This window comes from Ambystoma mexicanum, chromosome 4p (assembly GCF_040938575.1).
Source record: "Ambystoma mexicanum isolate Mex_15411 chromosome 4p, UKY_AmexF1_1, whole genome shotgun sequence".
Classification (NCBI taxonomy): Eukaryota; Metazoa; Chordata; class Amphibia; order Caudata; family Ambystomatidae; genus Ambystoma; species Ambystoma mexicanum.
Window position 1 is genome coordinate 547,061,577 of NC_090927.1, and position 26,525 is coordinate 547,088,101.

General features: G+C 44.4%; 1 protein-coding gene across 2 annotated transcripts in view; it reads left to right on the forward strand.

Annotated features, from left to right (window-relative positions):
* ARHGEF10 (Rho guanine nucleotide exchange factor 10) overlaps positions 1-26,525 on the forward strand; it is a 1,326,864-nt gene that overhangs the window by 908,163 nt on the left and 392,176 nt on the right. For both annotated transcript variants that reach the window (XM_069606090.1, XM_069606091.1), the window contains exon 26: positions 24,104-24,246. In XM_069606090.1, the coding sequence (XP_069462191.1) occupies positions 24,104-24,246 (143 nt within the window). The remainder of the gene's footprint in view (positions 1-24,103; positions 24,247-26,525) is intronic.

A 26,525-nucleotide genomic window follows, 5' to 3' on the forward strand; every position in this document is an offset into this window, starting at 1 on the left:
GGGATGGCATTGAACTTATGAAGAACTCATTAGCGGCATGATTATCTAGAGCAATAGGGGCGTAATGAATAACATACACCCCAGGGAGCAGAAAGGCATTTATGGGCCATCTTGAAGGAAGCATAAGATGAAGGTGTAGTTAATAATGGAAAGCAACAGAGAATCTAATGAGTGAAGTGTGGAGACCTTGCCGGAAAATATTACAAGGACAGGCTGGTCTTTCGCTTCAAGTGGGTTGTGTGTTTATTTTTGCCCTTTACTCCATTACTCCTTCTTAGTCAAATCATTTGACTATTAATTTGTATGCCTACTCTGATTTTAGGTAGCTAGAATTATTGATGCAGAGGAGGGTAGGGGCATGGAGCAATATGGCTACTTTAGGACTGTTGATTATTCAGATGCATTTGCTTTGAAGGCTAGACAGGTTGTGTAGAACTAGTAACTGAATCGTCAATGAATAAGACGTATTGATGGACTAACGCTGCTTACTATTGAGCCAAGCACATGCATTAGTGATAGGAATGGAATTTATTTGATGTTTAGTAATTAAATGAGGTTGTGGGAGCTAATAGATATAATTGATAGGGACATTGGGAAATGTTTAACTGGTACAACATTCTGTTGCTGATAGAAGAGGGAGGTAGGAATAAAAATAAAATGAAATAATGGGCATGGGATTCTGGGCGTATAGTTTGGAATAGCAAACGTAATGTATATATTTGTATTTTAAATGGTCCATTGTTTATTGGATTTTTTCCAGTCGAGATATGTGTTTGTGTTAAATGGAAAAAGAAATATGCTCTAATTTGCCTTTAAATTATAGTAATTGCAAGGTTTCTAAGGGGCTCAAAATTGAATTTAGAATGCTCAAAGATTACAGATCTTTATAACCAACCGTTTACAGTATAATACAAATGTGGAAGAGGATTTATAATCCAATGCAGAAACAAATCCAGTAAACTCTCAGAGGGTAGGGTTGTTAACATTAGCCACTTAGATTGTTAAAGGATTAAATTGCCCCCAAAAAAGGAAGAAAATACTATCCAGATTCTGGAGAGAGAAGGCAGATGTGGCGTTCCTGCAGGAAACACACCTGAGAGCTTACTTAACAATTCTAGATACACAAAAGTCCTACTGAACTGTCACTCTTCTAGGTCAATAGGGGTTGGAATTATACTTCGAAAAGGACTAGGTATGATAATAGAAAAGGTGACAATGGATGACGAGAGACAAATTATTCTGGTTGATTTAACATATGAGGGAAGACTGATAACGTTGGACACTGTGTATGGAACAAGCCCTGGAGGGGGTCCTTTTTTCAGGACCTTAACCACACTCTTGCATGACATGGGGAGTGATTGTGTAAATCTAGGTGGCGACTTTAATTGTGTGTTAAATTATAAAGTGGATAGATTTTCTACATGCAGATTTACAGTTCAGGGGTTGAGTATAGATTTTCAGGGATTTGTTGATGTATTCAACTTGATAGACATCTGGAGGTCTTTACATCCCATGGAGAGATACTTCTCATTCCACCTCCAGGGGCATGGCACTTATACAAAATTGATTATTTTGTAATATCTGATAGGTTAGTAGAACAGGCGGTAGATGCAAGCATGGGTGAAAGTAGTCTTTCTGATCACTCAATGGTGACGTTAAAACTACATTTTGGAATATGTCGGCCACATTTTTATAGATGGAGACTCAAACCATTTTTTTTGAAGAATGAGAAAGCGTCACAGGCTTTTGACAACTTCATTACTAATTACTTCAGAGAGAACAAGGGGACGACTGATAGCTTGACGATTTCGGACTCTTTTAAGGATTCTATCCGTGGAGAGTTAATGAATTGGACATCCCGAGTGAGTAGGTCAGGAGAAGCAAAGCTAGAGGACCTTGAGTCAGAACTCAGAGATTTACAAAGAAAATATGCCTTGTCAAAGACTAGGGAGGACAAACTGAAGATGTATAGAGTTAAGGAAACACTAAAGAGAGAAATTGATGGGCAGGTTGAAAAGGGTTTGTTTTTTTATGAAACAAAGATATTGGCAGGAAGGGGATCGATGGGGTCGACTTCTAGCAAGCAAATTAAAAGGCCTGACAGAAAGGTCATATGTTCAAAGGATAGATAATGGATTGTGTGGAATGGCAATTAAGACAAATGAAATATGTGAGTGTTTTTGTTCATTTTTATTCTTCCCTTTATGCAGAAGATTCTGTCCCACAGGCATCAGAGTAAGCTAAATTCTTTGAAAAAGTAGATATCCCTTGTTTATCAGAAGAAGGAAATAATTCATTGGATGCTCCAATGACTGTATCTGAAATCCTGATGGCAATAAATCAACTTAGTATTGTAAAGTCTCCATGCATGCATGGGCTACCAGTAGAATTCTATAGATCCTTTGGCTCCAAATTGGGGCTGGAACTCTGTGATTTACACAATCGCTTTCTAACTGATGGGACTCTCTCCCCTTCAATGAAGGAAGAGATTATCACTTTAATACCTACGTCAGGGAAGGACACTACTAAATGTAGCCACTATCGCCCAATTTCACTTCTTAATGTAGATATAAAGATATTTACAAATGTTCTGATTAATTGACTGGATAAATATATGTGTGAGTTAATTGATCAATCTCAAGTGGGATTCATGATGCTAAGACATGGGTATGATAACATTAGAATGTGAATAGATATTATGGGGTTGCAAGAATCTGAAATTGGGAAAATGCTACTTATTTTCTTGGATGCTGAAAAGGCTTTTGACCATGTGAATTGGACCTTTTTAAATTATACACTACTCGAAATGGGGTTTGGACCATTATTCCTGAATGCTGTTGGTGCCTTGCAGTCTAATATAACTGCTAGAATTTGGGTTAATGAGGAGCTGTCATCGTGCTTCCAGTTGTTCAGGTGTACGAGGCAAGATGGCCCATTATCTCTTTTTCTTTTCAATCTAGCATTAGAACCACTATTAGCTTAAATAAAGCAGAAACAAGGCTTCCCAGGTTTGCATGTAAGGGACAGGGAGATTAAGGTTCTTGCCTATGCAAATGATATGACCATAATTCTGGCAAATCCATAAGAAGGAGGTGTTCTTTTGAAGCATCTGTTTTAAGAGGTGAGATTACTTTCAGGGCATCAAAAAATGGGGGAGAACTTTCTAGGGCCGCAAAGTCCCGACAGATCCCCAGCCCGTCAGAGCACCACAGACTTGGGGGTGGACACATGGGGAGCCACTGAGAAGGGGGACTGAACATGCTTCACATATATCGATTGTATTGGGAGTAACTCCAGTGTGGTTAATTTGTGCCTGATGCTGTAACCGAAATAAATAAAGTTGTTAAAAAAAAGAATGGGGAAAACTGTCGTATTTCCAATCAAAGAAGACCTGCTATGTAATGAACTAGCTGACTGGAATTGTCAATGGGCAAATCTGAGTGTGAAGTATTTAGGATCTATCTTATATGACACATGAAGAAAAATGTGGTCTACAACGTCAATAAGTTGAGGTGCTTCAGAGAGATAGATGGGAGCGTATTACCTTGAATGTTTGGGAAAAGGTGCATGCGATTAAAATGATTCTATTGCCCAAAGTACTATATGTTATACAATTACTTCCTCTGAGATTCTCCAAAAAGGTGTTTAAACGTATTGATAAAATATTTCAAGAATTCTTATGGGGTACGGGGAAGAGGTCAAAATACCACATTAAATTATGACCCATAATGTTCTGGAAGGGGGTTTTGGCTACCAAATGCTTGAGAATTACCACTGAGGATTTCTGTTGAAGAAATCTGCCAATTACTTTGTGGATGAAGGAGGATTAGAGCCATTGTGGGTATGGATGGAAAGGGAGAGACTAGAGCCCTAAATGTAGGTGCTTTGTACTCTTTTGGGAAAATGCCCAAACAGGCAGCAAAACTGCAGACTATTGTTGCTACAAAGAATGCATTGACATCATGGATATTGGGGTGTGGACATAGTCTGTATATGTATAAGGAGGCATCTATCTGGTATAACCCAGGGCTACAGACAGACAACAAAATGTTGAATTGGTGCAGCTGGGTTAATAAAGGAATCCACAAAATTGGAGACATCTGGCAGGAAGGGAGATTGATACCCTTCATGGGACTTTTGGAGAAATATGGTGTGAGTAAGAGGGAGATTGAAAGATACAGGGCACTGGAAAAATTGGTATTTTAAAGACAATGGATGCTGAATGCACCGATGTTGGGAAAACCTAAGATCTGTGAACTATTTGAAGCGCCGCAACGTATGGTCTCGAGCTTTTTTAAATTGTTGCCAGTGAAAGGCTCCTTACTTGACTCATGGGAGAAATGAAGGCAGGCTTGGGTTGGTGAGCTAGGTAGGAATATAACAGTAAATGAATGGGAGGGGCTTTGGAAGGTGGCCGTTAGAGCAAAGCGGCATTTAAATTTACGTTATGTCCATCAAAGTGTCTTAGGCCACCTCTACTGGACTGCAGTGCAAATGAATGAATTGGGCATGATTGATACTGATTTATGTTGGGGCTGCCAGCGAGAGAAAGGCTATTTACTGCACATGCTGTGGAATTGCAATAGAGTGGTTGACCTTTGGAAGGATGTGCTTGATAGACTAAATATAATCTGGGGTATTACATTCCCACAAAACTTGTCAGCAGTGATCCTGCTGTCTACCAATGGTAGATGTGATATTGCCTGTAAGGCATCATGCTGGATTAACAAAGCTCTTCTTGTGGCAACCAAACTAATTCTGAGGGTGTGGAAAACAAGAAAGAAACCACTTGTAGAGGACTGGTTATCAGACAAGCAAACACTTTTAAGTTTTGAAAAACATATGTTTCAAAGGCAGAATCGAGAGGAAACGTATCTGGAACTATGGGGATCCTTTAATTAATTGTATGGATGAGTGCAGATTAGAGGGTTTAGTGATTGAACATATATGTGTTAGTCTAGTGGGGGGATTGTATATGGGGATGTGTGCTCATTTTGTGATTTGTCATTTTTGTCTATGTGGTTAGTATATTATTCTTTATTGCTTTAAGCTGATAAGGTTCTTTGTTAGTAATAGAATTCTTAGATCTAAGTTATGTTTCTTTTAATAAGTGATATACTAGATGAAATGCATCCAGTTTACACTGAAGTTGTAACAACTCAAAACGAGTGTACTTTTTGAACATGCTGTGTTTTTGTTTTTTGCAACAACAACAACACATTTAAATAAAGAATTAAAAAAACAATTCATGGCTTTGGGATATGCTGAGGACAACACAGGTCTGGTCAATGGCTTTCATTCAAGGATTTCCTCCTGCACCCAGACTCCTTCTTCTCCTCTGGTTTGGGTCCCAGATAGCTTCTCTATGTTCCAGCCACGGTCTCCAATGCAAGGATTGAGGCTTCGCTGCTAGTTGTTCTTCGCAAGAGTCCAGCCGCAGCTCTCTCCCGGAATAATTCACAAAAAGTCCTGTTCTGATGCAAACTGGTCCTTTTATATAGCATGGATGACACTGTAATATGGTCATAATTCCTCCATCGGGATTGGCTAGTTGGCCCCATTCACCTCCCCCACCACACCCTCTACCTGCTGATAGGACTAGGAGTTGAGAGATGTGTATGATGTAGGCTGAGGGAGGAGAATAGATACCTAATTTCAAATTGACATGGATTAGTGAGTCTTTTGTTCTGAAAAGTCTCATACGGTAATAACTCCCTTGGTCTTCCAAATAACCCCATGATGATTTATATCTATGAGTTCTATATTTTACAGCGAATCAGACCATACTAATTTTACTTAGGCACGCCCTTCCTGAGCAGCGCTATGATTTTTTGTGGGTTTCTGCTGCACAAAAATAGCAAAGATTTGGACAGTTCCCCATTTAAACCTGACATTCATGATCTACCGCTGCGCCAACGCTTCCATTACTCAGGTGTATGTAAATGGCAAAAAATCATACTTTTCCAAATAACTTAAATCAGGTACCTCACAAAAATGTTGTTTTTACAAGGTCACAATGGGCTTTTTCTGGAAGAAGTCTGGGGGAAAGGAGCACAACCCTAGCATTGGAATCTTGTATTTTGGGACATTATTTAGCATCCCTTTATTATCAGCGAAACTGGGAACTTTTCTGTTAGTTGAAAACAAAGAACACTTTTTTACTTTGAGAAGAGATAATCTTTGCACAGATGTCTTAGATTATTATTGTTAGGGACAGAAGTAGGTTTTGGGACACGACAGTGACAGACTTTTTAGTTTCGGACCTCCTGACAATTTCACTAGTTTCCTTTTAGGTAGGGAAACCCCTCTTAGCTTTAGGGATAGAGAGGCATTTTCCAAACCTCTTTTAATTAATAAAAATCTATATCCAAAAATATGCCACCCTTGTATCTGAGCCTTCCTTCTGCACACTTGCAGGAGTCCTGACTGCCTAGTGAAAGTCAGAGAAAGCATGATCATTGGAAGAGGCAGCAGACAGTAGAGACTCCTGTCTGGCTTTCTTCTTAGTCATTGAAGAGTGAAGATTAGGAGTTGAAGGTGGGGTGACTGAGATGTTAAAGTGAACAATGGTGATCAGATGGAGAGGGGTCAAAGGAGAGGTCAGAGTAGGACAGTGAATTAGAGAGTAAGACAAGGTCAAATGAGCTCTCACCAGAGTGGGTAGGCTGGTCATGGTGGTAGAAGGAATGGCCAGATAGTAGGGAGTTCGGTTCAAGGCAAGAATCAGTAGAGTGCTTGGGAGGTTGAAGTCCTCCAGCATGATAATAGGGATGTTAGTGGGCAGACCTGAAGAGTGGCATATTCAAAAGAGGAATGGTTGCTGTCAGGGGCGGAGGGGCAGTGTTGATGGTCTTATTGATAAAGAACCGCACACTGATGCACTTCCAACAGGTCAGTATAGTGGGAGAAAGAAGCAGAGTCAGTGTGAAGAGCTGCTACTGTGCCATAGTCACGAGGAGAGATCCAGGTTTATGTGATAGTAAGAACTGAAAGTTGAAGGCCATAAGAGTCCAAGTGGTCAGTGATATAGGATGACTTGTTGCAGATGGAGTTTGCATTCCAGAGGCCACATGAAAGAGTGTGAGGAGGTGGGGGAGAGGAAAAGGTGTTTTGTGGTAGGCCAGTGGGATAGATGAGGTTCAGGATCTTGCGTGCATGGAAGAGTCTTTTTTGAGAGTGTGGGGGGTGGGAAGGTGCAGGGGGAAGGAAGAAGATGCTTAGGCCGGGCAGTGATACAGAAGTAACAAGAAGTTGAGGCCAAAGGCTACGAGATAAGGGAAGGAGAAAAGTGAGTAAAAGGAGCAATGGAGTGAAGTCAAGATTCCCGATAAGTCTCGAGGAAATAGGCATGTGAAGACAATGAAGATAGGGTGCAGCCCGAGAGAGAGAGGGTAGGTGGTTGTGGAAAGGGAAGAGATGGATGGTTGGCTAAGAAGAAGCAGATTTAAGTTCTGAGTTGGGCTAGAATGGAGCTATAGGTAACCAAAGGACAGTTAATAGGGACATAATAGCAATGTTCCTTGGTCCTGTGTGATAACAGTAGTTCTGCAGTGAATGGATACTCAATGGGTGGAAGGATCCCTATATGTGGAAGTAGAAGTCAGAGTGAGCTCTGCCAAGTCCTGGCTTGAGCAGGGGTTCTGGGCTAAAGTGCTCTCCATAGCCAACAGGCCCAGGGGGCTGCCGTTTGCTTCTTTGGGCCATTGGCTCCAGACACCAAGCTAGACTGTCAGGGAAGACTGAATAAATAAGGCGGTGTGTCACATGTCCCTCTGGGAGCCAATTACAGTGCTCCCAAATGCTTTGCCACTTACAGGCGGAGTCCTGTGTGATGTAGGACCACTGATGTTCATTTTGCAGATGGGACCCTTAGATTGTGTACAGGGTCTAGATGTGCAAGTGTTGTGGCCAATTTGGCTGATTTAAAATAAGTGATATGTACAAGTGACACTGTCAGGTATTGTACATTCATTTAAATATGTGGTCTAGTGACATATAAGGCAACATGGTCAAACATGTTGTAAGATCAGTCCAGTTGTCCTGATTTCAGATTTTGCCTACTCCAATCTGGGCTGTCACCGGATTCAGATGAAGAGTCCCCATCAGCCGATCTGCTGTAAGTGCCACCTTCTACCTTTATCATCCCTACCTCCTCAATGCCCCCTCAACACCAATTGCCAAAACATTGGCTTGATTTAATGGTGAGTAGAGGGTGACTACTATTGGCACTGCCTGCTCAATGATGGAAATAACAGCCCTCCTATCTCCTACGCACATGCACTAAAATCTACTGGGGAAATGCATGGCTGTCTAGGAAAATCTTCTGGGGGAGTGCAAGTTTCGAAAAGAGTGCAAGTGGGAATCAAAACCTGCTAGCCCTGAGGCGGCATGGTACATCTTTTGCACTACAAGTGAGTGCAGGTAATCTTCCAGATGGAAACACTCCTCTAGGCAGATTTCAGCTGCCGGCATAGAGCTTAGGATACTGCGTGGACCTAGAAGAGTTCTGCTTTTCCAATCAATATAAACAGAGGCATTTTTTGAGCACCCTGTTTAATGAAAGCATTTAATTTGATCCTGATTAGTAATATCAATATGTGTATTCAAGATGACTATATCTGTTGTCTGAATCTGCCCTTTCCCTCCTGTGATGCTGGAAATGCATTGAAGGGACAGGGCCTCCATGTCCTTGTCCTGTACTCCTTTTATCATGTGTGTCTTGTGTTGTTTTCTGCATAGGAGTCCGTGTGGGACTCCTGGCAGTGCAGCTCTTCCTCTTTTTGGTTTGGTGAACAGACCCTTGGGATATCCTTATGGCACCCATGGGTGGAGGTACAACCCTGTACCCCTAGTGCATGACCCTGCCATTGGAATCAGTTGATTCCTGATAGGAGACACGATGGCCCCTGTGGCCTCTTGCTTTCTATTGCCTGTAACCTTGTTTTCCCAATGTCCTGGGAAGCCCTGACTCTGTCCCTTCCCCTGACTGGCTTTTGGGTGGATGTTCCATATATGGTTTTGTGGGCAAGTCCAGGCCAGTCCAGGCCAGACGGGCTGGAGCCTTCCCTGTGACTGTATGTTCTGGGTTCACACTTGGGTTGGGACCTGGTGAATGGAGTGTGTGACCAATATACATTTCATGTTATGGATGTCTGGTTTTTGGTATGTGACACAATGACTGAGACCGCCCTGCCCGAACTGGTATGAATGCAGTGTGGAGTGCTAAATGGCTGGGTGCTTGTCCCAATCCACATTCCTTGTTGTGAGTGTCTGGATGGAGAAGAAGGGCCTGAATGCACTGTGAGCCTGATTGGCTACCTGCCTGCTGAATGCCCTTCTGAATTATTGGCTGCCTCTGCCTGGCTCAGCAATGTGAATGAGAGACAGAACAGTATATCTGGGGACCTCTCACTTACTGGAATTGTTCAGAAGCTGAAGTCGAAACTTGATTCTTACTCTCAAAGCCGAGCCGGAAGAAGTAGATTTGCTGGTGCTTTCCTTCAACACAATCTGAAAGCTAACGTGCCTTTGAGTACTGATCCAAGAGAGGACCTGGCTGGGAGACCTTTTCCCGAGCTACGAGGGAACATCGTGCACCAGCTAACCTTCACTAAGGCTCCCTGGAAGTCAGTCCTCGAAAGGCTGCCGACCGGAGACGAGGACTGCCGAGGAATCTGAAGTGAAGCACCAGGACGTTGAGGCCGTCGACGACCATCACCATCGACCGAGTTTGGAGGACCGATGTAACCTCGTCGACCGGAGCCGCAACCCCCCATTGCCAAGTCAAGCTTGCCGACGAACCGAGGAGAATCCCCCGGTGGGTTTCGCGCCATCCGAAGTCCAGCAAGTTGTCGATGAAGATCCAAAAGCCAGTCGTGGTCGAGTCCTGATCGCTGATGCCAAACACAGATGACCCAACGCCCTTGCTGGGCCTACGTTCTTCATTCAGTACTCTTTGCAGCAACAAACTCTCGTCATCGAGGTGCACCGTACGCTCATCTTCGCAGGACGTCCATGACCGATCGTCGACGAGCACCGCAAGGATCGAAAATGCTGCCTTGACATTTGTTCACCTTTTCTTCAAGGAATCTCGGCGATCCGTGGCTCCTGCCTTAAAGGGAGTACACTCAAGAAGGATACGTTGACGACCCACTGAAGAACTCTGCTAAACCAGGTACATTGGGGTAGTACAACATTTTTAGAAGGGAACCCGACTCTGCTAAACGATATATGGACTGACCTTGTCAGTATATCTTATTTACAGCTTGACCAGGTGGGGTGGGGGGGGTCCTCAGTCAGAACTGTGTCTTGCGGTAGGGACCCAGTATTCTGCCACGTATTGCCTGAGCACAAAGTGTGTTATTGTGTATGTATATATTTTGAACCTTATTTATATAAAGAACTGTGTTATCACTAATTTAGTGTGTGGACATTCCTTTGTGGGGACTTGGGGACTACACTGAACTTAAGAACCAGCCTGCATCACCTCCTGAGAGCTTAAGCCTTGATTGCTCACACAAGGGCACATATAAAGAATCTTGGCTGGCGTGCTCTGTGCTTCTACTCTGCCATATAGAGGGCAGGAGTACAGCAACCCCCCCCCCCCCCCTCCAGTCTTTACACCTCCCCACCGCAGTTGTCGCATACAGTCGATGATTGGAAAGCACACCTTAGCTTTGCGAAGCATGGTTCATGCTCAATAAAGAACATAATAATTTGTGTCCTATATATCCAACATTCTGCTTCATTGATGTCTGTTGTGAATGAAGCCGGTTGTCCTTGCATGGTTGTGGTCTCCTAATGTGTCTTAGTTAGTTAGTTGCGTATTTATAATGCTCGCCTCTTTAGAATGTCTATGTGGTTTCTATTTCAGGCTCCATTTTTGCTCCAGTTTTCCAAACGTGCACGCTCATTGCCTATTTGCAACCTCTTTTCTACCAAAAAGAACCTTAAACTGACCCTGCTCGTGGAGGCTCGTTACTTTCGCTGCGTAGTTCTCAGTGCACCTTTAAACCAAGTAGAACGTGTGCTTTCGTTGCTATATGTGCATTAGCTGACAGTTGACACACGTTCTAGTCGTCTGCTTAGAAATGTATTAATGTCCGAGTGATGTGTCTAATTCTGTCACTTGGGCCTGTTGTGGTTCGTTGAGATGTCAGGCGTTTGCTGCTCGTTACGCAGCTTCTCTCAAATATGCGCGTGCCCCCCGTGTGGCTGACACTGCTGTCAGAAGCATTTGTTCTCACCCCGGCCTGATTTGTCTTTTTGCAGCGACTCTATGGTAATATGAACGCCGCAGTCTGGTTATCCAGACAGAGCCCGTCCTGGGGGAGTGTTTCACTGAATCCCTGACCTATTTTAAAACAGACAAATTGTTCCAGACGAGCGAGAGAGAGCGCTACCAATCAACAGGCTGCGAGTTATGGGCTCTATAAGTATCACACTTGATAAATCATAATGTAATGAAACTGCCATCTTACTCGCGAATGGATTTATAGAAACGTGCACGCAGCCATCTGCAATCCTGCACTTAAACCGGACGGGCTGACTGGAAATTACAGTGCGTTATTTAATAAACATCATGACATTAGAATAGAATGCATTCCAACAGAAACCTTTGTTTTATTAAGTATAAAGTAAACAATGATGTTGGCATTTTGCAAATATTTGTGTTATGAATATAGTGCTTGCGATATTTTGGAGTATGCGTTTTACGGATTCTAATTTTGTCACGTGCTGATCACTTTTTTTCGCAGCCTATATGTGTTTAAATACCTCTTCATTCTAAGAAAGACAAGGGGTTTATGATGATAGTTTATGATAGTTTATTTATATAGCGCCTATGCACAATGTGTTTCAAAGCGCTTCAAGGCAAGGGAGGGAACAAGAGAAAATACAACCACATTCTTACAGGCCATGAACAGTAAGGATGTGAAATTAACTATGGTACTTGGCCTGAGGACATTTCAGATAGTGCAAGAGCTAAGACATAGATAAGGAAGGTATTAGGGAGAATTCTCTGTTTAGGCTGAATTTCCTAACCTAGTGAGTCCCCCAGCAGCTTTGCTGGATTTCTGGAGTTTGTTTTTTTCTACTGCCAATTGTGAGACTCTTTTCTCCCACTCTTGGACATGATTATTGGTGTTCCTTTGACTGTGTATGTGTTTTTTGGGCTATGGGGTCCTTTACCTCATAGGGTCTCATGCGTTTTTACTATGTGTGTTACACAGCACCCTCCGTGCAGTGACACAGGGGTGTCATAGTGACACCCCACCATAGTCTCCATACCCTGGGACTGACTACTGTCTCCTAGGGCATGTAAAGTCACCATTGGCTTTACTAGTCCCAAATTATTAACAGAAACCGGTACAAACCATCATATTGTGGACGTACTGGTCGGGGCAATTCGATTGCCCCAGGGTCTGTTAGTCGAGGGGGCACGTCTCCGTCCCCCCTGATCGAGTTTTGGCTGGTGGCAGTGGATACTACTTTTTATATTCGACCGCGAATATATCCCTATGGGATTTTCCCATTGTTCGAGGCTACCAACTTTAATTATTTAATTCTCAAAGCCTCGAACATACCGACCGGTTTATTTCATTAATATTAATTCGCTGGTTGGTATTTTTTGCCAGGACTCGATTCTAAAATGGCGTTTGTGTTCTCTTCTGTGACTCCAACCCAAGTCGAGCCCTTTGTTCCACTTTTTGGCGGGCTTCTCCACAGAAGCCTCCAAAAGTGGTGCCACTCTGTCTGGGTACCACAGGGGGTGTGAGAGGGGGTTTAGGCACCCTGGACTGAGTTACCTTGGTAAGTCAAGTCACACTCTTATGTGATTGGCCCAAGTGGTGAGCCGGCCGGCTCACCACTTAGCATGTTTGATTGACAGCTAGGCTGAGTGAATGGGGGTGTGCTGCATAAAAGCAGGGCTTTGGGGACTGGAACTTCAGAAGTCGCCACAGGACCTGAGAATCCGACGAGGGAGAAGCTGAGCCGACCTACCACGACAACACCACCGGTGGAGCCCTGCGGAACCAACTCATCACTTCCCGACGACAGAGAAGATCGACCGGCTGGAGAGGCTTCTTCCCCTGACTGGTGGGCACAACCAGTTTACCTTCTTTTCCTCGCATCCCAGGACGTCTTGTGGTCGAATTGCCCGTGCCAAGCACCCCGGCAACCGGATAGCCACTTACCACTGGACCGCGAATCAAAGGACCGCTCCTTTTACCTAAGAACTCTGCGGTTGTTTTCGTCCCTGGCAGTGCAACGGACTCCTGTCTTCCTCCCCGACGAGATCCTCTCTTCCCCCGGACGAAGCACCGACTTGCGTCCGCTGCCAGGAACAACTGCCCCCGCTGGAGTATTCTCACCACTTTAAGGTACCGTGACCGTCAGTCCTCCTTTTCTAAAGATTGCTACAAGGTAATAATAATCCCTTAACCTTCTGGACTGGGCTGGCCGCCTTGACCATCTAACTGGTCCCTTTCTTTGGTCCAACACTTTTTGAACCTTTTCAAGACTTTTGTGCACTGCAACCGTGGGACCTTGGACACATTTCGTTCTGATCCTCTTAAAGTGGATCCGGCCTTCTGAACTCTAACTTCACGGTTTTTCTTTGCCTTCCCCTCTTGTTGTGTTCTTGTAAAAGTGTTGGGATCTGTTTCAATCTATATCTGCTTTTCTCTCCCTTTATAAAACGAATTATTAGAGTGCCATCTGCGTTAAGCGCTCACCGCTGTCTGAAAATAAGTGGGGCTTTACTTAAGAATTGTCTAATATTCTTTTAAGGGAGTGTATATCTTTTAGTGACCGTGTTTTTGAACTGCTTAACATTAGTGCCTGTGTGTTTTACCAGATGTGGTTTTAAATAAATAATTATATCTCTTTTACACCAAGCTCTGGTCAGTGTTTACTTGCTCTACTATGTTCTTTTGACCTATTGTGAATACTCTGTATACTGCCTAACTCTTCTTGAGGGAAGTCTGACTGCTCAGCCACAGCTACCAAGTGAATCTGTGTGGTACAGACTGCTACCAAGTGGGTTTACTGCTAAACACCTGTAGTCTTAAATCTTTTGCAGTGGTCCCAGAGGGAACTGCCCAGGTTTCTGCCTAACAGAAGGGAGAGGGAGAGTGGGAAGGAAATGGAAACAGACAGGCGACTACCGTACTAGGCCTGACGACATTTCTGGTAGAGCCGGAGAAAAACAAAAGTTGAGGGAGAGGGGTGCAGAAAGGGAGGGGAGGAACAAAACAAGCGACTATCATACTAGGCCTGACGACATTTCAGATCGTGCTGGAGGGGTTGTGGGTGGGGGGAAACAGTAATGGGAGGGTGGAGGAAACAGACGAGGTTGCTATCATATTAGGTCCCGGGACAATTCTGATAGAGTAAGTGCATAGAAGAAAGTAAGGAGATAGGAAAAGGGAGAAGGGAAAGGAGGAGAGAACAGAGAGTAAGCAGTCAAAAAGAGTGGGGAAGCAAGAGTGGAGAACGAATACAATTGCAGAAGTCAGTAGTAACACATAATGTTGCAAGCCAGGATACAAGATGAAGATGGGAATAGCATAATTCAGGGCCACCATGAGTACAAGATGCAAAGGAAGTCCAGCATGAGAGTTGAGAAAGAGTGACGCACCGTGAATGAAGTCCATAAAAGTCAAATCCAGCATTGGCCACAAGACGGTGATGGTGAAGGAAGGCACCAGGTGGGCGGGGCTTGCTAAGTGGTGAAAAAGAGCAGCAGGCAGGAAGGCACCAGGTGGGCGGGGCTTATGCCAGGTGACCTAGATCCACTTGCATATGCTCCCCATCTGCAAATGAAAAGAAGCTGGAGGGCTCCTTAAGTAGGGAAACAAAGCGGCAAGCAGGAAGGCACAAGGTGGGCGTGGTTGCTAAGTGGTGAAAAAGAGCAGGGAGCAGGAAGGCACCAGGTGGGTGGGGCTTGCTAAGCGGTGAAAAAGAGCGGCAGGCAGGATTGAAGGCACCAGATGGGCGGGGCTTGCTAAGTGGTGAAAAAGAGCAGGAAGCAGGAAGGCACCACGTGGGCGGGGCTTGCTAAGTGGTGAAAAAGAGCAACAAGCAAGAAGGCACCAGTTGGGCGGGGCTTGCTAAGTGGTGAAAAAGAGCGGCAGGCAGGAAGGCACCAGGTGAGCGGGGCTTATGCCAGGTGACCTAGATCCACTTGCACCTGCTCCCCATCTGCAAAGGAAAAGAAGCTGGAGGGCTCCTTAAGTAGGGAAACAGAGCGGCAAGCAGGAAGGCACCAGGTGGGCGTGGCTTGCTAAGTGGTGAATAGAGCGGGAAGCAGGAAGGCACCAGCTGGGCGGGGCTTGCTAAGCAGTGAAAAAGAGCGGCAGGAAGGAAGGCACCAGGTGGGCGGGGCTTAGGCCATGTGACCTAGATCCACTTGCACCTGCTCCCCATCTGCTGACATTGTTACTGCAGTTTGTTGCTTGGGGTCACCAGTGATGGAGGGGGTATCTATTCTTAGTTTCTTGAGTAATGAAGTGAAGGCTTGGGAAAAATTGAAAATATCAACATTTATTTTCTATACCCTCAAGGACAAGGTGTACATAATTTTTCAATCCTGGGGTTGGATTATCTAAACTGTGCCCATGTGAAAAGAAATAGGCAAATGAATTTAGCATCAATTGTAATGTTTCTGTAATAGGGACTGGAGCGAGCTGTCACAATCCATGCCCCTGGCCCCCTCAGGTATAACAGCCCCCTGTCAGCAGTGGGGCTAAAGCCCTTCACACTGGCCCAAAGGGCCTTAAAACTCCATCAGAAACATATATGGAGTCAGTCATGGCGCCTTTGGCGCCAGGCTCATTATCAGGAATAAAGTAATATCAGTTTTGGTCCTTAATCCACCATGGAGGCCTATTACAAAGCTCAGTTATTTAGAACCAAGCCATGCGGTCTAGATTTTTGGGTGTTGCTGAGCCGGGGAACTACTTGGCCTGGAACTACTTTACCTGGGCTATTTAAACCACACCCAAACATCAGAACACGCTTCGCGTTATTCTGCACTACTGCAGCGTAACGCTCACCATGTCCAGCTCCTGCTCATCTGCTTCTCTGGCGGCCCGATCCTGAAGCCCTAGATCTGGACTCCATTAATAACCTGGAAGAACAAGAACAGCATTAGCGAGCAAGAACACTTATCTGTGAAGTAACCGGTCTTGAATCCATCCTGCACTTCGCTTACCTCGCCCATCTTCGGGTTTCAACACAACCTGCAAGGGAGAAGGAACAAGGTCAGCATTAACAAAACACTTACCTGGGCAAGCAGCGCTTCGATCGCTCACCACTCCGGAAAATCACAGCAACCTGTACAAAGAAGGGAAGAGAACACAGGTTAGCAATTAACACCAATAAACAGTGCAACGCTCCCTGCATCAATAACTCACCGTGGTCTTCGCCATCGGCGCGGCAACTCCGAGATCACAACCATCCCTGTGGAAGCAAAAAGAGTCATTCTTAGGGAACAGCGTAGTGGAGCAAGGCGTCGACAAGAAAGAGAAAACGGAGGGATAGAAAGAGACAGAATAAAGACGGAAAAAGATATAACTTACCTGGAAGACAGCAAGCAGAGTCAGAGTCACAGACGGTCTGCACCCAACATAAGGGCACACGGACCAGTGAAGCAACTAGGTCCACGGAACGCCCGCACCCCTGCACAGAGACGCAGGACGGAGAGTTCAACGCACAAAAACCTAAGGTGAGCAATAAATTCAAGGGAGGGGATTTGGACCAGAGAGAGGTGGGAGTCCACCCATCACAGAACAGTATCTTAACCCTCCATTCTCCTGTTAAAGATGCTACCCAACGTCTGGCACATAACCAAGCAGAGATGGGTCCAGGATAGCGCTTAGTCCTCCATCCAGTATCGTGTGGCGCCCCCATGGATACCAGGTGAGCGTAACACAAACATGTTTCGGTCCAATCCTTATTATTTACAACATGTTTTCACCAGGGCAAAAATTAATTGGGCAGTTTTTTCCCTAGGTTTGCTGCATATCATAAGAAGGACTACAAACATTTTTAATTTTCTGCTGTGAAGCACACTCATTTAATTTTTGCTCTAGTGTAAATTGGGATATTACAGACTGGGGAAAAACTTGTTTGTGAAGTTCTGTATCACCTAAGCAGAAATAATTGGTGATAGGTTAAACTGCTCCATTGTTACAACCCATGCAAATGTAACATAATCTGGGCCTTGGTGATATGATATGATAGGTTATTTATAAGGTGCTTAATACCCAGGGGTTTCTAAGCACGGACACGGGGATCGAACCTGTGTTGCTCCGTGTCGTCTTGCTTCCAAAGCGAGCATGTTGCCCCTGGGCTATCCTCCCGAGTGGCACTGTCATATTTACACTAGGAAAGAAATGAGGTCTCAATGATCTACAATGCGCTGTTCAATGGGATTGTGCCATTGTAAAAGGATTTTGTAAATCAGTCCCAGTGTATGTTTTTCTTCTGGACTTCCTTCCTCTACTGCTGACTTTTAATCCATGCAATTATGACTGAATGCCAGTGCTTCATTTGAAAAGTTTTCAAACCATCAAAATAAGTGGACATTTCAAGAATTCTCAATTGGTTAGCAGAGAATTCTCCAGCAAAAGATTTGTTTAACTGTATGAATATGCAAGCTAGCCACTTGAAAAAATATACTAATCTGAACAAAACCATTTACGCATTATGCATTTTATGTTCTTAAAATAAGAACACATTTCCATCTGCAAGCGGTGCTTAGAAAATAAGTATTGTATATATTTAATTTGTTCCTAAAATCTTCAATTTCACTGAAAAAATCAAGAAAGCAGGACATTTTCATCGCTGTTCCTTGGTTCGATTGGCCAGTTGGGGTTGGGGGGCAGGTTTTGGTAGCCAGGTGTCACTTGGCAATGCCTCCTTAAGGTTTGTTAGCATGCAGCATCATAGTAGGGCTTACTTAAATAGTGTGGTCCTCAATTCCCTGTATCACTAGAAAATCTTGGGGATGAGATCGAGGAGGATGTGTTTAGTGCAGATCGAAAGCATGGTTTCAATAAAAACATATCCAATCAAAACCATGTACTCCAGTGAGATTGAAAATTTCACCAGCATGTTTTAGAGCTCATGAGATTTACATAATTGCACCCTTAGATGCATCACTAAAAGTGATTTTTAATGTGATTTTTTAAAAAGATCAACTGATCATGCATGATTCAAGGACAACAGCTCCTCGCTTTTGCATATTTTATTAACCCACACAAAAGCAGCATTCGGATACTGCTTCTAGAGAAAAATGATGCAAGGGGGTTAGAAAAGCCTTTCCCCCTAGATTAGGTGGGGAAATGCATGAGGGCAATCAAGACTTTTTTGTCATCAGGGAATATTCATGTATGAGGGAGAGCATGTTGTACATATGTCAATGCATGATGGATATACTACATTTATCTTGGGGATTACATTGTTCTCTCAACTTCATTAGCAAAATGTCTAATTTAGTCGTGTTTTGCTATGGATATATTCCTGCATGCATGAAACACATTGTGTATAGGCGCTATATAAATAAACTATCAGATCAGACTATCAGCTCATGTATTAAATATTGTGTTTGAAATAATGATAATTGCACAGTATGTTTATAAAAAGCATCTGGCTACATCTGCATGTGAACTATCCCTAATGAACCATTCATTCGACCTCCCTCGACCCCTCTCCAAATTTGCAAGGCTACATGCATCCCTTTGAAAGCCTATGGCTCTTCTTCCTCCAACCCCTATCTGCGGCCATGGTGTTCTTCCGCCTTGGGTTCTGCTTCCAGCTTGTGTTTGGGTTCTGCTTCCAGCTTGTGTTTTTTAGAGGTGTATTGATATATGTTAGAAAAGATTTCTCTGAATGTAATTTTCCCACCATATAATGGACCACCCCAAACCTTTTGCTTTTATTTGGCTATCCTGACTTGACTTTTTGCACTGGAGCACAGCCTTCAGCTGCGCACCCCTGGGCTTTTTCTAATTTGTTATGGGGTCACTGACACATCCTTTAGGCTATCAGTTCTGGGAAACTGTTTCCTTAGTCTTTTACTTTGTTGCCATTTTTTGGTAACTCTATATCAGTGCGCAAAGTACATTACTGTACCATGCACTGGGGTTCTTTTGTTTTATGGCCATAGACACCCTCTAATGAATTTTTGGTAAATGTGCAAGTGTGCCTTGGATGAACTGGTGGCAGCAGTTTATTTTTCTGGTATTTTAAAAACTTTTTACCAAACCATACCATGTTTACCGCAAATGGCTCATGACTGTGGCGAGTGCAGAAAATGGCTGTGCCACGTAGTCGTTTGTTCTGTCCTTTGGCCATCTTGTCCCTTTGCCATCCCCCAGGTCGGGCTAACCCGGGACTTCCTTAATTGGGCATGCAGCCTCCTGCAAAAACTGCATTTTTCACAGGCTCTTGCATGTGATGTGTGCTAGAGCCCAGGAAGAGGGTTGGGACTGTCTGGTCCCAATCCACACTACTGGTGCCAGGATGCCTGGTGTGCATGAATACATGGGGACCACTGTGGACCATGATTGGACCACGACTGGTGTGCATGCAAGGGAGCAGACTTTCTATTGATTGTCCAGATTCAATCACACATCAAACTTTGGATAAGAGAAGGGACCCAGCATCCATTCCAGGTCTATCTAGAGTGGTTCATCTTGAACTACGAAGTATCCTGTGAGCTAAAGCAGACCTGTGGACCCGCCAGAGACGAGCTGGAAGTTTTGGCACCCTGAGCCTGCTGTTGTCCCGTTGGACCCCTGTTTCCTTCTTGACCTTAGAAGACATGCAAGGGCAATTTGACAATTTTGAGTAGTTGGAACAACTACTCTCTGCGTCCCCTGATTTTCCACCAAAATAGCCTTCTCTCAAGTGTTCCTGGGCAGTCCAGTGTACTGACCAGCTATGTCCCGAGAGATTGCATAGGAGCGCCGACGTTTCGAGCTGCGACCCATGGACCCGCCGGAAGACGAGCTGGAAGTTTTGGCACCTTGAGCCTGCTGTTGACCCATCGCACCCCTGTTTCCTTCTTGACCTTAGAAGACCTGCAAGGGCATTTAGACAATTTTGAGTAGTTGGAACAACTACTCTCGGGGTCCCCCGATTTTCCACCAAAATAGTCTTCTCTGAAGTGTTCCTGGGCCATCCACTGTACTGACCAGTTCTGTCCCGGGACATCGCATAGGAGCGCGGACGTTTCGAGTAGTGAGTTGATACTTTGGGAATCCCTAGCTAGTGGTACTCGACATGCTCCCGCCAAGTTTCAAAGGCCTAGGTCACAAACAAAGAGAGTGCATCACACTGCAAACCTTTATAGTCACTGTGTCACTGCGTTGTGGTGACGGTCGCTGTGGGTGGCGTTCCCGCCTTCTCTGCTGTGCTCGGAGTGCTGCTGTACTGAAATGTTCTTCTTCATCCCTTTGTGGGCAGAGTTGTGGCTACTGGCCCATCACAGACGACTGTCCCGTCCCGCAGCACCTGAGATTTGGATCAAACAGCACAGGCAGGATTTGTAACCTCAGATGACCTCCACTAAACTGGCATAGCTTGGTCTGGATTGAAGCAAGGGGCGGTGAGTACTTGCATAACCTACCTGTGCCCCTGGCTCATCCATTTGTTTTTATGCACAAGGGTTCTTTGGGATCCTGTCTTTGGCTGGGATAGCCTGCGCACCCTGGCCTGTTCTGAAAGTCAGAAACTGCTCTGTCAGCGAAGGCAGACCCTTCCCTGGTGATTTGTACTCCTTCTACCCTTTCAGGACCTTTACCTAACTGTCCCAGCATCTTGAAAAGGTACTGTCTTTGCTTCACGCACAACTGTTTTTACGCACTGCTGTACTTCGAGCACAAGGCTCCCCACTTCGTAGCGCTGGACTGAATGAGTTAGGGTTTCCATCCTGAAGACTGCCTAATGTTTAAATTCTGTTGCCCCCTTCTGCTATAGGTTGTAGATGTATTCCTCCCTTTATCGCATTCGGCTACAGTGGTTGTATATATGTTAAATAGTGATATGCTTGTGTGGTAACTGTTGCATTATTGGTTTGATTATTTGTGTTTTATTGGGCCTAAAATAAATGTATATGTATTTTTATATACACCTGTCTAAGAGTATTCTGTGGTATCTTTACTGTGTCTGCTAATTGTGGGCTTCTCACACTCTTCCTGAGACATAGGGGGACATTACGAGTCGGGCGGTAGGGGATACCAGGCACCGGTAAGGAGACCTGTGCCGGTAATCCCCTACCGCCTGATTCTGAGGTCCCCTAACGGGAACCGCAAGGGACGTGTTGTGGGCCCACACGTCCCTTACGGGTCCCGTTAAGGGACCAGGGCAAAAATTACGGGCTTGCCATTCGCGAGCCCGTTAATTGCGCCCTCCCCATTCCCATTGAGCCCTATGGGGACTCAAATGGGAATGGAGAATGGTTGGTGCAATGGGGGACTTACCGGTCCCGCGAGGGTCGGACTAGACCGGTAAGTCCCCATTGCACCACACTGGACACGGTCACGGTATGGGAGGCAGCCATGGAGCTAATTGCTCCATGGCTACCGCCATACTCGTAATGACCCCCATAGTCTTGACCACCTGCCAAGTTACCGTGATTGGTCTGGCTTGTCCAGAAGGTTCCCCTGTTTCACCAATCTAGGGTGGCCTCTTAAACTTCTGTCCATCAGGCCAGAGTTTAGAAATCCATTCTAACAACATATATATTTGCCAGGATATGCCCCTTCCCACTGCATACCTCTGCACAGTAGTCTTTCCAATCTATCCTCCCCTGACCCTCCATATGACCGTAGGTCTGCTCGGTGTGAGTAGTGGACACCTCTTTCATTTCTAGCGCCTCCCCTGCACCTTCTCCCCACTTCCCCCTGAATGGTAGGTGCTCCAGGTCTTTCTCAGTGTTGTATTTACATAAAGATATGCCAGGACATGCCCCTTCCCACTGCATACCTCTGCATTGTAGTCTTTCCAATCTACCCTCCCCTGGCCCTCTGTACTGACCATAGGTCTGCTCTGTGTGAGTGATTGGCCGCCTCCTTGTTTTCTAGTGCCTCCCTTGTGCCCACTTCTCACTACCCCCTGAATGGTAGGTGCACAGTGTTCCGGCACCTCCTAAGCCCCAGCCTAGTTTCTGAGCTTGGCATATATTGAACTCTAGCTTGAGTTTTGTCATAAGTAGATGCTTGCCTAAATATTACCTATATTTTTTGCTTACAACATGCATCATCATGCTACATCGGATACCTTTTCTCTTCTCTGTACCTCAGTCTGACGCCTGGTTGGGCCATGCACACACTACATTAACCTATAAAAAAAATAAAAACATTGTTTTAGAGCACACCCAAACCCATATAACTGGAAGACAAGACTTATAAATAAGCAGGATAACTTTTAACTAAATTATTTTAGTTAGTTTTAGCTAATATACAAACTGTTGAAATGTAAGATGATAATGCATTGTAGAACAATGTATAGCATGAAATTCGAATATATTATTGTACCATGCCACATCATATGATGTGATGTGGTATTTATAACGCGCCTGTACACAAGTGTGTCTAGGCGTGCCAAGACAAGGAGGGGGAAACAAGGGAGGACAAAATAACAATCTTACTAGGCCTTGTACCATTCAGATCTCCCATGTGCGGGGAATAGGAAAGGGGAGAAGTGCCAGGGGGTAAGGGGCGTGGGAAGTGCAGTTAACTCATAAGTGCAGCCAGCGAGTGGCTCATAAATGCGAATTTAGGTCAGGCCAGTGGATTGATCTGAGTCCATCACTAAAATGTATCACTTATCCACCCACCGCACAGACAGATTAATTGCCTTAGAGTCACATAAATTACCTGCACTGTAAAAAGCAGTAGGATCTGTCACCAAAATCTCTAGGCGGTAGGAATCTTTAAAAAGCAGTAGCCTGCTGCCTAAATCAGTAGGGTTGGCAAGTATGCAATGGGTTGTGATCTGTCACTTTCAAAAGAATGATTGGTTGGAAGCTCCTGACATTGCAGTCAGAATCCCGCTAGATTTCATCACTCTGCATTCATCCATTGAACATCGACCAAATCTGCTCCTAGCATCCATCTCGCCTTCTGCCCCATATACCGTGTTTCTTTAAGCAGACCGAATGTGTTCTGACTGATGCATGTGTTGTGTATGATGAATACTCTTGTAATTAGCATTTTCCTGTGACCAGAACATATTGGCATCCAGTATTATGCAAATGCTCTTTGGACAGCGAAGGCGCTGCAGATTATCTCGCGCAGAGCAACTACGGTAAATACACGGTCAGTAAACACTGATATTGGCAGGTGTTCCTCCTCATATCCGTGGCCGCCATTTTGTCAGCGAGGCGGGACTCGACCGTTCTTTTTACCCTGCTCCAGAACATCTACACCCGACCTAGGCCCTCATTACAACTCTGTCTGATTATGACACGTTTCCCAGGCTGGCAGTAACAGGTGCTGAATTTCCAGTCATCTGCACACGTTGTTTTATCCAGAGGTAAATGCACTGCCGCTCCCGTTTTGAGCATGCAAATGGATTGTGTACATTTTCCGTATACCACTCTTCTATGTTGTTTTTTTTTAACCTGCACAGATAATTCACCACTTTTGTGTACATTACATAGCTGCGGTCAGGTAATGATGCCCACTTTTAATCCCCTTTTATTGGTCTTTTTTATTTTTTCTTTGCTTCATTGAAGGGAAGTGCTTGAACTTTTTTAAAACTGTTCCCTCAACCTCCTTGTCGGAGATTAAAGTTTGAGCAAATACATGAGGTATTTGACTTCATCATGCAACAGTAATTACTACATGCGGCAGTACTATGCAACATTTCGTGTAGGAGTACCACCAGCACCAGAATCATGCGGGAGATGAAGACAGGTGGTATTGCCATATTCTGCCTGTTCTCAAAGTTACCGCCACAGTTATAATGAAGGCCTAACTGTATGATAGTATCAGCCCCAAGAAGCATTGATAATTGATCGGAATAATTGATTGGAATAAGATACACTTCGCAATCAATGCTCCTGTATGCTTTCTTTCCTTTTCTGTAGATGGATTATGGGAACCCGAAGCGCCAAAGCTGATACAGCTGGGAGTGCTGCCAGTTCGCAATATGCTGGTGATGGAAGATACGGTTTGGGCTGCCTCTGGGGGGCAGATCTTTATAATAAGCACAGAGACCCATACTGTTGAGGTAATGATACATGGCATACCTCGTCTATGTTTAAGACCGTTTTGCAAAATCCCTCTCTTAATCATATATGACCTTGTTCTCTGTCCTACAAATTCACGCTTGCAGACATGCACATGGTGCTGGTCGATGGACACTCCCACCCCCCGGCCCCCCACATTGTAAATCAAGTCCAGCATAGAATAGGCTGGGGCACCACTGAAAAAGTGGCCCACACATGACAATTTGTTCCTTGTGGAAAAGACTGTTTGGGACGTACAGAAAGGGGAGTTTTTTTGTAAAATATTTTGCAAATTGTGCATGTTAAGACTATCACTGGTCAAAACAACTAACTGCACAGTGAAGCAACTCATCAAACTAACCCGCTTTGGCCAAAAAAACTGGCCCACTTTTTCCAAACAAACTTGCCCGGGCTAGCAATTGTGGTCTGCACTTCGGGCATTCCCCTGTTGCCGTATTGGCCTGAAGGCCGTTCCGAGCCTGAAGCACTTCTTATGTCGTTGCCTTGCTAGCCATGATTGGCTTGCTTCAAGCTGTTCTCACACGATGTGAAGTCCACGTGATCCTCAAGGCATAGCCAGGATTGTCTAACAAGTGGGGCATGAAGCTAATGTAGTTGGGTCCACCACAGTGACGTTAACATCTGTAAATGCCCACACAGTGCTGCTGGGTGGGCATTTAAAGATTTTGGGTGGGCCTTGCCTGCTAAAGCCCTACCCTGTCTATGCCTGTGGTTTGATTTCTCAGACCTGCAACTGCTGTGTTTCATGGGCAAAGCTATATCGAAGTCCTGATATAATGTTTTAGAGCCCATGTAGAGCTTTCAAGGAGTAGGGAAAGGTTTTCTGTATCCAACTATCAGGACAATTTTTCTGGAAAAGGTGCTATACCAATCAATTGTGTTTTTAAAATGCTTTCCAATAATTGAATAACTAGGCTAGAGGGATATGGAAAACTGTACCCAAACATGTATATGACAATGCCTGTGGCAGTTGGTGTGGGCTCACGGAAACCCAACGAAAGTGTGTGGAGCCCAACTCAATCCCCAACTATTGCAATGTTATTTCTTTTCTACTAATGGCTAAATGGGGGTGAGAAAAATGCAGACGTGCAATCCTTCTGGATAATCTGAACTATTTATACAGAAACAAATTTAAAGGCAGGTGTTGCATTGCTTTCAAGTTTCACTTGAATCTTTTCATATGCCAGTTGTCGCCAGGTGGCAAATGCATTTTATTTTACCAGAACAGCGGCTTTCGTACGCCGTTCATCTGATGTGCATTACAAAATCCCAGTACATAAATAAATTAACAAACATTGCACAATAAGAAAGGGGTTTCCACGTGCTGTCAACAATAGCCACATCCAGCCCAGGTTTTCAGGCGATCTACACAACAATCATTTGAATGCAGGGAATCAAAATGGTATTTTTTGTTGTTGTTTTTTACTAGTTCAGCTTGCTCCGCTTGCGCACTAGACTTGGAGACCACTGGTCTAGTGAATATCTGTTGGGATTTTTCATCAGTCTCAAAGCATTCATGCCTGCAGGAACAGTAATTCAGTTTGGCTATATTAGCACAAGCTAATACCTCCAGACTTATTAAGAGGCTATCAGACGGGCTTCTTTTTTAAAATAACCTTTCTTTTCTAGGACATTTATTTGATGTGCAAAGATATGGGAGAGTTTGATGCTCCTTTGAAAAATGCTAATACATGCTGCATAATCTTCCTGCCAGTTGTCCTTTGCAGCCCATGTTCAATACATCAGATGCTCTAGACCAGTGATCCCCAACGTGTAGCTCGGGAGCAACATGTTGCTCGCGGCACCCCAAATTGTTGCTCGCCAGTTGTCACCCTATGTTCAATTCCAATTAAGTTACTGTTAATATGTTTAAATTAATAAGCAAATTAATTACTCCAAATGCCTAGCTAACACCACCACACCCCTTTATGAAGTGGTCGTCAAATGCTCAAAGGGTTGACCAATGTTTGTCACTATGTTTTGTGTAAAATTCCTTTGGGGCAGAGACGAGAGGCTCCAAATCCTTCCGAAAATCTTCTTTTTTATTCCTAACCTCTTTTTCACCAAGGTAATAGGGCCCGGGTCTTTAGAATGCACTATTTGGGAGGTAACCTCCAAAGCACAGGTGAAGTGATCTTTAAAGCCTACACTTAATGACCAGTATTACTCAATCAATATTTATTTTATTTTATTTCTTCATTAAGGTAGCAACATTTAAACACATGTATCATATTTCATAAAATTCCTATAGAACAATCCC